Raw genomic sequence first — 12,227 nt, 5'->3', positions numbered from 1 at the left:
ACCGGATAAAATTTGACCCTGACACATAAGGAGATACTAAAACACATGACCAAACGTTTGGTCAAAAAGGTAGATTTTGAGCAGCGACTTAAAAAGGCGAACAGAGAACTTGGAGAGGATTAGGCAGAGAATTCTTGCACTTTGGGCCTCGGCAGCTGAAGACATGGCTTCCCAATGAGTGGACGAAGGTAATAGGAGATTCATGACAGACCATAATTGGAAGAACACAGAATTGTTGGAGGGTTGTAGGGCTGGAAGGGGTTAAAATAATAGAGGGCTGAGGTGATAAAGGAACTTGCACTTAAGATCAGAATTTTGAAATCAAGGTTTTGCTGAACTCGGTTATCAAGTCTGGAGGCAGCAGAAGCCTAGATGATAATTTGAGTAGTAGATGGGACTGATTCAAGATCTGGGGTGGGCTATATTATTACGGCTGCAGTGTCAACTTCAAACACTCCCAGGATGCCTATACCTCTGGTGTAAAGCTCCTTTAGCTCTGCCCTAAGCTTCAGACCTACTTTAGAAGAGTACCTCTTGCATTGTTGTGGCATGTTCCATTTTACTCACTAATTCTGAATGATATCACTAATAAGGATCAAATTTATGATGTAGGCAAAAGGCGACAAGGTGTCTGCTCAGTCTCATTTCAAATAGGACCCTTATGGCCAATAAAGGAGACTTTCATTACTTCATCTATATTTTAGATGAGATGTTAAACTGAGGCAAGGGAGTTCTTCCAGTCGTTTTGGATTGCTTAAGACAAGCCAATATGGATTTGTTACAGACTAATTATGTTCAACTAACTTGATTGAGCTTTTTGATGAGGTAACAGCGAGGATTAGTTTGGATCATGCAGTTGATTTGGCGTATAAGGACTTCCAAAAGGCGTTTGATAAAGCAACATGTAATAAGTTTGCCAGCAAGGTTGAAAACCATGGAAAAAAGGAACAATGGCAGCATGGATATGAGGTTGGCTGAGTGACAGGAAACAGAATAGTGGTGAAAATAAGATTTTCAGACTGAAGGTGGTTCCCCATGGGTCGATACCAGTACCCCTACTTTTCTTCAGAGAAGTTAATGAACTAGATTTGAGCATACCAGGAGCAACTTCAAACTTTGTAGATGACATTAAACTTGAAAATAATATTAACTGTGAGGAAGCTGATGATAGACTTCAAGAGGACGTAAAGAGGATGGTGGAATGGGAGAACACATGGCAAATAAAATGTAATGAAGAGAAATGTGAAGCGATACATTTTGGCAGAAACAACAAGAAGAGGTCATCTGAAATGGAGGACACTGACATAAAGTGAATTGCAGAAGAACCAACGGCGGCATGAGCAAAAATATTTTTGCGCAATGGTGTTTAGGACCTGGAATGTACTGCCTGAAATGTGGTGGAGGCAGATTCAATCATGACTTTCAAAAGAGGATTGGATAAGCACTTGAAGAGACAGAATTTTCAGATCTATGGGGAAAGGGAGGAGGAATTGGGACTCTCTTGCAGAGAGCCAGCGTGGACAAGATGAGTGAAAGGCCTCCTTGTGCGTTGTAACCGTTCTGTGCTTCATTCCATGATTCCGTAGTCAACTTTCAATCAACATCACTGATACAGATTAACTAGTCGTTATCATGGTCAGAAATCTCCGGCCGTTGGGATTCTATTTTCCCACTAACAGGGCACACCCACGCACAGGTTTCCCGGCGGTGTGGTGTGGCCTCAGTGGGAAACCCCATTGACGAGCAGCGGGAGTTTAGAATCCCGCCACCAGCAATCGACGTGTCGCCAAGAATCTCGCGGCTGGGAGACTGGAGAATCCAGCCCCATATTGCTGTTAGTGGTACCACGTTGTTTTGGTTTCTTACATTACAACTGTTATAACATTATAGGAAGGATGTGGAAGCTTTGGAAAGGGTTCAGAGGAGATTTACTAGGATGTTGCCTGGTATGGAGGGAAGGTCTTACGAGGAAAGGCTCAGGGACTTGAGGTTGTTTTCGTTAGAGAGTAGAAGGCTGAGAGGTGACTTAATAGAGACATATAAGATAGAGGGTTAGATAGGGTGGACAGTGAGAGTCTTTTTCCTCGGATGGTGATGACCAACACGAGGGGACATAGCTTTAAATTGAGGGGTGGTAGATATAGGACAGATTTCAGAGGCAGTTTCTTTACTCACAGAGTAGTAGGGGTGTGGAACGCCCTGCCTGCAACAGTAGTAGACTCGCCAAATTTAAGGGCATTTAAGTGGTCACTGGATAGACATATGGATGAAAATGGAATAGTGTAGGTCAGATAGGCTTCAGATGGTTTCACAGGTCGGTGCAACATCGAGGGCCGAAGGGCCCGTACTGCGCTGTAATGTTCTATGTTATTTACTTCAAAAAGTACCTCAATAGCTGTAAAGCATTTTGGGACATTCTGAGGTCACAAAAAGTGCTACATTAACAAGCAGATTCAAACATTCCCATATTTTGTGATTCTGCCCTGCAAAGTAATTTGAAGTTACTGCTGCTGATGGTGCACTGTATAATGTAACATTACCTTACATACAGAGAACACCTACACATATCGTGGGAAGGAGCAACAGAAGGTAGTGCTGAGCGTGGAGCAGATCAAAGGCCAACCAGGCACGTTAACACTTTGGGGAAATGGGATGGCCTGGCACTCTCAGATTCAAAAAAAATTGGGTGAGTGAAACGTAACATCTAATGCAAGGAGTGACTGATGGAAAATGATGTACCTTGTGTGTAAAGAGTCACCGAGAGAGAATTTGGATGAGTGTATGTAAGAAGTGATCAAGGGAGAATAATAAAGGTATGTGTAAGGAGTGACTAAGGGAGAATGATAAACAACGTGTTTAAGGAGTAGCCTGGGACAATTAGGAATGGTGTAAGGAGTGTCCTTGGAGTACCATGGGCAGCACGGTAGCATAGTGGTTAGCACTGTGGCTTCACAGCGCCAGGGTTCCAGGTTCGATTCCCCGCTGGGTCACTGTCTGTGCGGAGTCTGCACGTTCTCCCTGTGTGTGCGTGGGTTTCCTCCGGGTGCTCTGGTTTCCTCCCACAGTCCAAAGACGTGCAGGTTAGGTGGATTGGCCGTGCTAAATTGCCCTTAGTATCCAAAAAGATTAGGAGGGGTTATGGGGTTAGGGGAATAGGGTGGAAGTGAGGGCTTAAGTGGGTCAGTGCAGACTCGATGAGAAACACAGACTGGTGTTTCTTGTTTAGTAAATCAAGGTTCTGAGAGTTCTCAGGCTATTTAACTAAGAGGTGAGTGGTGAACTCACAACCATTCTCGATCTTGTCCTAATACATTGTAAATGCAGGGACCAGTGACATTTGGCCAGCAGGATCTATGGCTGAGTTTTCCATTCCGTAAGTAGAGTTCATTAATCTTGCCAATTTTTGATTCTGTGATACTAGGATTCTTCAAATGCAGACTTGTTGAATTTGGTTTGCCAAGAAGATCATTGGCTTCTCCCATGTAGGCTGGATGACCATTCCATCAGTCAATAGCTAGATAGAGTTCTTTCAGCCCACCTTCAAATTTAAGTCAGCGAACACATCTCAGCAATGTGGGTCATTGTTTGCACTATACCACAGCTATAGCCGATGGGGTCTTGCTCTGTGACTGAGCACAGGGTAACTAAATACTAAGCCTGGCCCAGCTCAGTTAATTCCTCACAGACTGGCCATTCATTGGGCAGGGGCAACACGGTGGCGCAGTGATTTAGCCCTGCTGCCTCACGGTGCCGAGGTCCCAGGTTCGATCCCGGCTCTGGGTCACTGCCCGTGTGGAGTTTGCACATTCTCCCCGTGTTTGCGTGGGTTTCGCCCCCACAACCCAAAGATGTGCAGGGTAGGTGGATTGGCCAGGCTAAATTGCCCCTTAATTGGAAAAAATGAATTGGGTACTCTAAATTTTTTTTTTTTTTAAACAATAAGGGGCAGCACGGTAGCATGGTGGTTAGCATAAATGCTTCACAGCTCCAGGGTCCCAGGTTCGGTTCCCGGCTGGGTCACTGTCTGTGCGGAGTCTGCACGTCCTCCCCGTGTGTGCGTGGGATTCCTCCGGGTGCTCCGGTTTCCTCCCACAGTCCAAAGATGTGCGGGTTAGGTGGATTGGCCATGCTAAATTGCCCGTAGTGTCCTAAAAGTAAGGTTAAAGGGGGGTTGTTGGGTTACGGGTATAGGGTGGATACATGGGTTTGAGTAGGGTGATCATTGCTCGGCACAACATCGAGGGCCGAAGGGCCTGTTCTGTGCTGTACTGTTCTATGTTCTATTGTACCTGTAATTTCCAGTACTGTGTTGATGGTACTACATTTCTACTATTTCCATCCAGTTAGCCTGATGACCCTTATTCTTCTTATCATTGTGTGGATTGTTTGTAACTTTAGCCAATTATCTGTGAATCTTTCAGATCATGTTTGGGACTTCAGAAATCTGCTGGTTTTCCAAAATCCCATGACCGGAGACTTGGAACTACATACCACACCTTGGTCGTCCTGTGAGTGCTTATTTGATGATGATGAAAGAGCCATTGCATTCAGGACTAAGTACCATCCCAGCAAGACAGCCGCTATTAAAGTTATGGACCTTTACACCCTGCTTCACACCAAGTATTCAGGTGCGTACATTTCTATTTGATGGCAACAGTATCAGAACCAAAGGTCACGTGTTTTGCTTCAGGGTGAGTTTGAATTCTGGAGTATTTTACAATTTATTTCTCTGATGACATTTGTGAGAAAAATAAGCATTTTTTAAAAGGGAGAATTATCAATGTTCTCCTCTCCTTGCCTGGAGGTCCTGCCCTCAGGCAACGGCCCCAAGGGGCTAGTTTTTGTGTCAATGCATACAATTAAATTCAGTGAAATTCTCAACTTTCATCCGGGGTTCTAAGAAGAAAGAACTTTAATGCATACAATGCTTTCCCCAACCACCCACAATGTCCCAAAATGCTTTACAATCAATTAAATACTTTTGTAGTGCAGGAAATGTTGCAGCCAATTTGTGTACATAACAATTGCAGAAACAGCAATATACCAATGACCAGATAATCTGCTTTAGGAATATTGGTTGAGGGATAAATAATGATCATGGGAGAACTCCTCTTGAATCGTTTCTCTCAGTAGGAGAGGGCAAATGAGGCCTTGGGGTTGACATTTCATCTGAACTATGGAACCTCCGATTGTGCTATTCACCCTGTCGAGAATTTGTGCTTGGACCTTGAACTAACAATCTTCTGACTCAGGTGAGAATGGTACTGGCCAAGCTAAGACTAATGCCTAAGTCCAATTTTAATGTTTATGTAGTGCCCCAACTGAAATCAGCCAACCGGGCAACTGGGCAATGGTGTTACTGGTTATGCCACTGGGAGGAACAAAGGAATGGGGCACTTGCAGCAAGAGTGAACTTTGTCACTCTTCAATCATTTCGTGGGACCAGATTAACAACATATGAATTTCTAAAGGAGGACATGGATTAAGGTCCATCTAGTTTGCCTTCCACTCCTTGTAGTCATGTGTTAAGAAGATAGGAAGAGGAATAGACCATTCAGCCTGTTGAGCCTGCTCCAACACTCAACTAGATCATGGCTAATCAAGATGTGAAGATGTGTTGGACTGGGGTGGGCACAGTAAGATGTCTTACAATACCAGGTTGAAGTCCAACCAACTTATTTGGAATCACTTGCTTTTGGAGCGTAGCTCCTTCATCAGGTGAATCGATGAAGCTAGTGATTCCAAATAAACCTGTTGGACTTTAACGTGGTGTTGTAAGACTTCTTGCTGTGGCTGATCAACTACAATAGTGGACTTGGGACGTTGAAAAGTCTGGCTGTGTGATTCACTGGGGCATGGAAGCAACTTGCAACTGTGTAAAGACAAGACAAGGTTTGGGGAACAGATATCACTAACAAAAGCAACAACTATAAAATACTTTTAAAGTATTCACAGCAGAGGGTCACTGGCTCAATTCTTGTCTGTGCTGAATTGGCTGATCTTGGCAACATCATACTACCATCTAACCAAGATGACTTGCTCTTCATCAGTATTCAATGATCTTCAGTGGAAAATGCAGTCAGCTGTGAACGCAGTCAGACTGAGCTGTACCTTCCCTTCCACGGTAAGTTATCTGTTACCTGCTGATGCTGGGAACTGCTTGTTTTTTTTCTTAATTTGAAGGGATATAGGCATCGCTGGCTGGGCATTTATTGCCCAACCCTGAGGGCATTTAAGAGTCAACCATATTGCTGAGTCTGGAGTCACATGTAGGCTGGACCAGGTACGGATGGCAGATTCCCTTCCCCAAAGGATATTCACGAACCACAATTTTATGACAATAGTCAATGGCTTCTTGGTCGTCATTAGACTTTTAATTCCAGATTTTATTAATCGAATTCAAATGCCACTATCTGCCCTGGCAGTATTCAAAACCAGATTACTATTCCAGCGGCAATACCACTATGCCCCTGCCTTCCCTGGCAGGGATGGCAGACTGTGATGCTGTCCATGGTGGCAAAGCAGTATTTGACAAGGCAACCCTTCATTGAAACTAATGTAACTGACACTAGATGGCATATTGGAGCTTTCGTACAGAATGACAGAGTTTAACCTCCTGTTGTCAATCGGTGACTTGAATAAGTTTTAGAAACAGAAATCTTTGTGTAGACAGAGAAACGGGTGTGGTAGAAGAATTTTAACCTGGTGCAGTGTGGGGGTTTGTGGGCTGGTCAGATGTTGCAATTGGCAAAAATGGCGATCCTATTGGGAATCTAGTTCAAGCCTGTACACTTTCATGTTTTAGTAGTCAAGGGGGGTCCAAAATGATTTATTTACAAAACGAAAATATTTACAGGTAACAGTCCCAGTCGGGGCGATAGGCTACAACTCGGCTCCTACCTGGGCTGACTTTCATGGTACTCAGTTAACTAACCCGCTGATGGGTCTCCGCCATTCAGTGGGGGGTCTCATGCTCCACGAGGCTCACAAGGAGATTAATCAGGTCGTCCCCGTGGGGGTGGGGGGTCATAAAATCCCACCCCCGAAGTCCGTAAGGTAGCGCCGGAGGACATCTACTCTTCTTTTCCCTCTCACCTCCACAACCCAAAAACAGATGTGCAGGTTAGGTGGATTGGCCATACTAAATTATCTCCTAATTAGGGAAAAAAATATAATTGGATACTCTAAAATTATTTTTTTTGAAATACGCTTCTTCGCAGTGGCTGTGGGACTGGTTGGGGGGTGTATAACGTGTCAGGGAACGTAGTTTTCTCTGACTGCCTCGGGGGTACCACTGGTTCCCTGGCCAGGTTGCCGTCAGAAGTCTCGGTTGCCTGGGTCTCCATCTGCAAGCCAGAGTCTACCATATCCCGCATCTCGGTGTCGGGGCCCCTGTGGGGCAACGCCCCCAGGCCCCCTGTGTCGTGGCTGGAAAACAGTTCCTCTCGTGGGGCGTGGCGTAGCACTGTCCCCCTGCTCCTGAGGTGGTCACGGTGCTTCCACATCATCCGTTTCCACGTCTTCATCTGGTACGAAACCGGTCCGGTCTGCTGTATCACTCTCCCTGGAATCCATCAGGCTCTGTCAACGAAGTTACAGACGTACACTGAGTCCCCTGGTTTGGAACTCCTGGTCCTCATCCACCTACCTTTGCTTTGCTTCTGCAGGTCCTGACCATGTTGTACTTTCCCACCAATGTCAGTGAACGCGAGGCTGAGGCGGGTCCTGAGCCTACAGCCCTCTAACAGTTCCGCCGGTGCAGCATGCGGCGCAGTGCAATAGCTGAACAAAAATCTTGCTAGTCACACATCCGCAGTCGCCATGGTCTGTTTCTTCATTTCTCTCTTGAAGATCTGCATCGCTTGCTAAACCAGCCCGTTCGAGGAAGGGTGGTGCGGATTGCCGCACTCCGTTTGCCTTCATAAACTGCTCTATCTCGTCGATAGTGAAGGGTCAGTCGTTCGATCACGCCATCCAGGCCTGGACACCACACATAGCTGCAGGACAGCATCTTCATTTTCCACACCCCTGGGTGTCCATTTTGCAGATTCTGAAGAATGGAGTGTCTGCTCTGGCTTTGGGACCAGGAAGCGAGCTCCCCACAGGATGGTGCTGTCTTCCTCGCTGAGATCCTGCATTTTGGCTTCAAAGGCCTGTAGATCTTCGGGCAGCTTCCCTTGCTGGCCCGTGTGAAACTATGTGACATACTTTCACCAATATGGCGTCTTTTGCTGTCCAGTCGTGTATCTGGGCAAAGCGACTTTGTCGGCTCTTGCTGGGGGTGGTGAGGGGATGTTGGCGTCCTTTGCTGTCCAGTCGCGTATCTGGGCAAAGCGACTTTGTTGGCTCTTGCTGGGGGTGGTGAGGGGATGTTGGCAGCTTGAGCCTGCTCGGCAAATCTGCTTTTGCAATTTGCGTGCCTGGGTGATGCTTGAAGATGTACTCATACGCTGCTGGCAACAGGGCCCGTTTCTGTATCTGGGTAGAAGCTATTGGCAGGATCGCCTCCTTCTCCTTAAGAAGCCTTAGCAATGGCTTGTGGTCTGTCACGATAATGACTCGATGCCCATACACATACTACTGAAACTTCTTCACCGCGAATACGACAGCCAGCCCTTTTTCTATATAGATTATCATAGATTATCATAGAATTTACAGTGCAGAAGGAGGCCATTCAGCCCATCGAGTCTGCACCGGCTCTTGGAAAGAGCACCCTACCCAAGCCCACACCTCCACCCTATCCCCATAACCCAGTAACCCCACCCAACACTAAGGGCAATTTTGGACACTAATGGTAATTTATAATAACCAATCCACCTAACCTGCACATCTTTGGACTGTGGGAGGAAACCGGAGCACCCGGAGGAAACCCACGCACACACGGGGAGAATGTGCAGACTCCGCACAGACAGTGACCCAAGCCGGAATCGAACCTGAGACCCTGGAGCTGTGAAGCAATTGTGCTATCCACAATGCTACTGTGCTGCCTATATGGGCATAATTATGCTCCATGGTGGCCATAGTCCTTGACCCGAATGCTGTCGGCCTTTCTTTTCCGTCAGCCATGCGGTGGGATAATACAGCTCCAATTCCATAAGACAAGGCGTTGCACGTCCCCAAGAGGCTTGGAGAGGTATTCATGTGTCAATAATCTGGTTGCCGTTAGCTGCCGCTTCACCCTGGCAAAAGTTTCCTCCTGAGGCGCTCTCAATGCCCATTCCTGGTGCTCCTTCTGCAATGGGGTGAGGATGGTTGTCCGGCCAGGAATAAATTTCCCATAGTAGTTTACGAGACCTAAGAATGACGGTAATTCTGTCACACTTTCAGATGTGCCTTCTCCTCTATCGGGTGTAGTCCATCCCGATCCATGCGCTACCCCAAGTATGGTAGCTTCCTTGGCGTAGAAAATGCACCTTCCCTTCTTGAGGCGGTCGCCTGTCTCTGAAAACTGGCTGAGGATCTCTTCCAGGTTCCTCAGCCGTGGCTCCGGTGACCAGGACAGTGTCCAAGTAGACCACCACACTTGGTAGCCCCCTCAGAATGTTCTCCATAATGCGCTGAAAGACTGTTCAAATCAATATTACTGCAAACAGCAGCCTGGTGCATTTGTAGAGGCCCCTGTGGGTATGAATGGTTACATAATGCCTAGAATCTGCATCCAGCTCCAGCTGGTGAAAGACATGGCTCATGTCAAGCTTGGAAAAGGAATGACCTCAAGCTAACTTCCATATAGACCTTCTACCTCAGCATTGGATACGTGTCCAGTCGGGACGACTTGTTGACAATCAACTTACAATCACCGCACAGGCATATGGCTTTGTCAGGTTTTAGTACTGGGACTACTGGTGCTGCCCAATCAGCAAACCATACCGGCCAGATGATATAAAAAATAAATAATCTTTATTAATGTCACAAGTAGGCTTACATTAACACTGCAATGAAGTGCTGTGAAAAGCCCCTTGTCACCGCACCTGTTCAGGTACACTGAGGGAGAATTTAGAATGTCCAATTCACCGAACAAGCGCGTCTTTTGGGACTTGTGGGAGGAAACTGGAAAGCCCGGAGGAAACCCACGCAGACACGGGGAGAACGTGCAGATTCCGCACAGACAGTGACCCAACCGGGAATTGAACCTGGGACCCTGGAACTGTGATGCAACAGTGCTAACCACCACACTACCGTGCCGCAGTCTTACAGTCGGCTGAGTTCGTCCTCGACTTTTACCAGCAACGCATAGGGGACCAGGCTGGCCTGGAAGTACTTGGGTTGTGCCTCAGGATCCACGTATATCTTGGCCACGGCCCCCTTAATTTTGCCCAGACTTTCCCGGAAGACTTCTGGGTACTTCCTCAAGACTTCATAAATTCCCCCTGTGCCCATTGGAAGATCTGTTGCCAGTCCAGCTGGATGCATTGTCGTCCGTCACGGCCCAGCAGATTCGGTCCAGGGCCCCTCACTATTATTAACGGCAGTCTAACGGACTGCTGCCCAGAAGTAACCGGGGTCACCTTCATGCCCGCTATAACTAGGGGGTTCCCTCGTATAGATTGCTAGCCTTGCCTCGGTGTCCCACAAACCCAACTGTCGAACTCTGATTTTCTCAGAGGCTTGCCTCCCTGTTACCAAAACTGCGGGCCCCCTGTCCAATTCTATCTCTAACGGCTGGACGTTCACCTGAACGGTAATCCTGATAGGGGTAACTCATGGTGCAGCAATACAATGCCGTTGCATACACTCATCATCAGGTCGTTCAAAGTGGAGTGTCCAGGCTCTTGGCTGGTGTCTCCCTCGGGTAGGGCGGTGTGTTTGCTGGCTGATCTGTGCTTTCCTATCCCTGCGGTTTCACTAGCCACAAATGCCACACCGCCTTGGATCATCCTCCATCAATTCCGGGGAAGTCTCCTGCCTGGCTGTAGCGGCACTTGGCCAATGGGCCTGGTCACACCGGGTGTTTGGACCAGGGTGTCATTCGGAAGTCGCAGTACTACGGGACACTGTGCGTCGGAATGGGGGGGGGCGTCCTGTGACGTTTACCTCAATCCCTGAAATTCTTGGACTCCCTTCTCCTGCACTCTCCCGTGAGAGGAAGATCTCAAGTATGGGGCTGCGGGGTACGTCATGCTCTTTACGTTGCTGAAAGTGGGAGCTCAACAGGCGGTCAGAAGAATTACCATCTGCCGATCACCCCCGATGATATTTTCACCTTTAAAAAAACGCGCATACGCTCTGCGTACTGAATACAGTTAATCTACATCAGCTTTGAATGTATTGAGCGTTTACTTTTTACTCTTTGCAAGGACCAGTATGACCAACAATAATAGCAGGAGGCATTACACACAATAAAAGGTGTACCTACTACACAACAGCTAATCCGATGTGTACATAGTCCATTTAAAAGAAGAAAATTAATTTCTCTGCTTCTTGCCTGGAGTTCCTAGTTATCGGCTCCATGAAGGAATACGATGCAGAGCTCAGATCTGTAAGCAATTCGGAGAATGAGGGGGAAGACCAGGGGAAGGAAGGTGAGGAGGGCAATACACCACAAGCTGATCTTTTTGATGCTGATCCCTTATTAATGCAAGGTTCACTTATGACCGATGTCAGAAGCAGACATAATAGCCATGCCTCTTTCCCCCCTCAGCCCCCTAAAGCCACTGACAAAGCAGCCCTGTAAACATCTAGCCACCTTTTTTTAACTTTCTTTTCATGGGATGTGGACATGCTGACAAGGACAGAATTTGTTGCCCGTTGCTAATTGCCCTTAGAATCATAAAATTTACAGTGTAGAAGGAGGCCATTTGACCCATTGAGTCTGCACCGGCCCTTGGAAAGAACACCCATACCTCCAATCCTAGTAAGCCAACTAACATTTTTAGACAGTAAGGGCAATTTAGCATGGTCAATCGACCCAATCTGCGCATCTTTGGACTGTGGGAGGAAACCAAAGCACCCGGAGGAAACCCACGCAGACACGGGGAGAACGTGCAAACTCATAGAACATAGAAACAGTACAGCACAGTACAGGCCCTTCAGCCCACGATGTTGTGCCGCCCATTTATCTTAATCTAAGATCAACCTAACCTACACCCCTTCAATTTACTGCTGTCCATGTGCCTGTCTAAGAGTCGCTTAAATGTCCCTAATGACTCTGACTCCACCACCTCTGCTGGCAGTGCATTCCACACACCCACCACTCTCTGTGTAACGAACCTACCTCTGACATCTCC

General features: G+C 47.1%; 1 protein-coding gene across 5 annotated transcripts in view; it reads left to right on the top strand.

Annotated features, from left to right (window-relative positions):
• The window catches only part of shld2 (shieldin complex subunit 2), a 161,235-nt gene that overhangs the window by 86,995 nt on the left and 62,013 nt on the right, over positions 1–12,227 (top strand). For all 5 annotated transcript variants that reach the window (XR_005458575.1, XM_038782716.1, XM_038782717.1 and 2 more), the window contains exons 5-6: positions 2,552–2,686; positions 4,422–4,628. Coding sequence is in view for 4 of the 5 variants with exons in the window: in XM_038782716.1 (XP_038638644.1) it covers positions 2,552–2,686; positions 4,422–4,628 (342 nt within the window). In the remaining variant the exon portion in view is untranslated. The remainder of the gene's footprint in view (positions 1–2,551; positions 2,687–4,421; positions 4,629–12,227) is intronic.

This window comes from Scyliorhinus canicula, chromosome 22, assembly GCF_902713615.1.
Source record: "Scyliorhinus canicula chromosome 22, sScyCan1.1, whole genome shotgun sequence".
Taxonomy (NCBI): Eukaryota; Metazoa; Chordata; class Chondrichthyes; order Carcharhiniformes; family Scyliorhinidae; genus Scyliorhinus; species Scyliorhinus canicula.
This window is presented reverse-complemented; position numbering and strand designations above follow the sequence as displayed.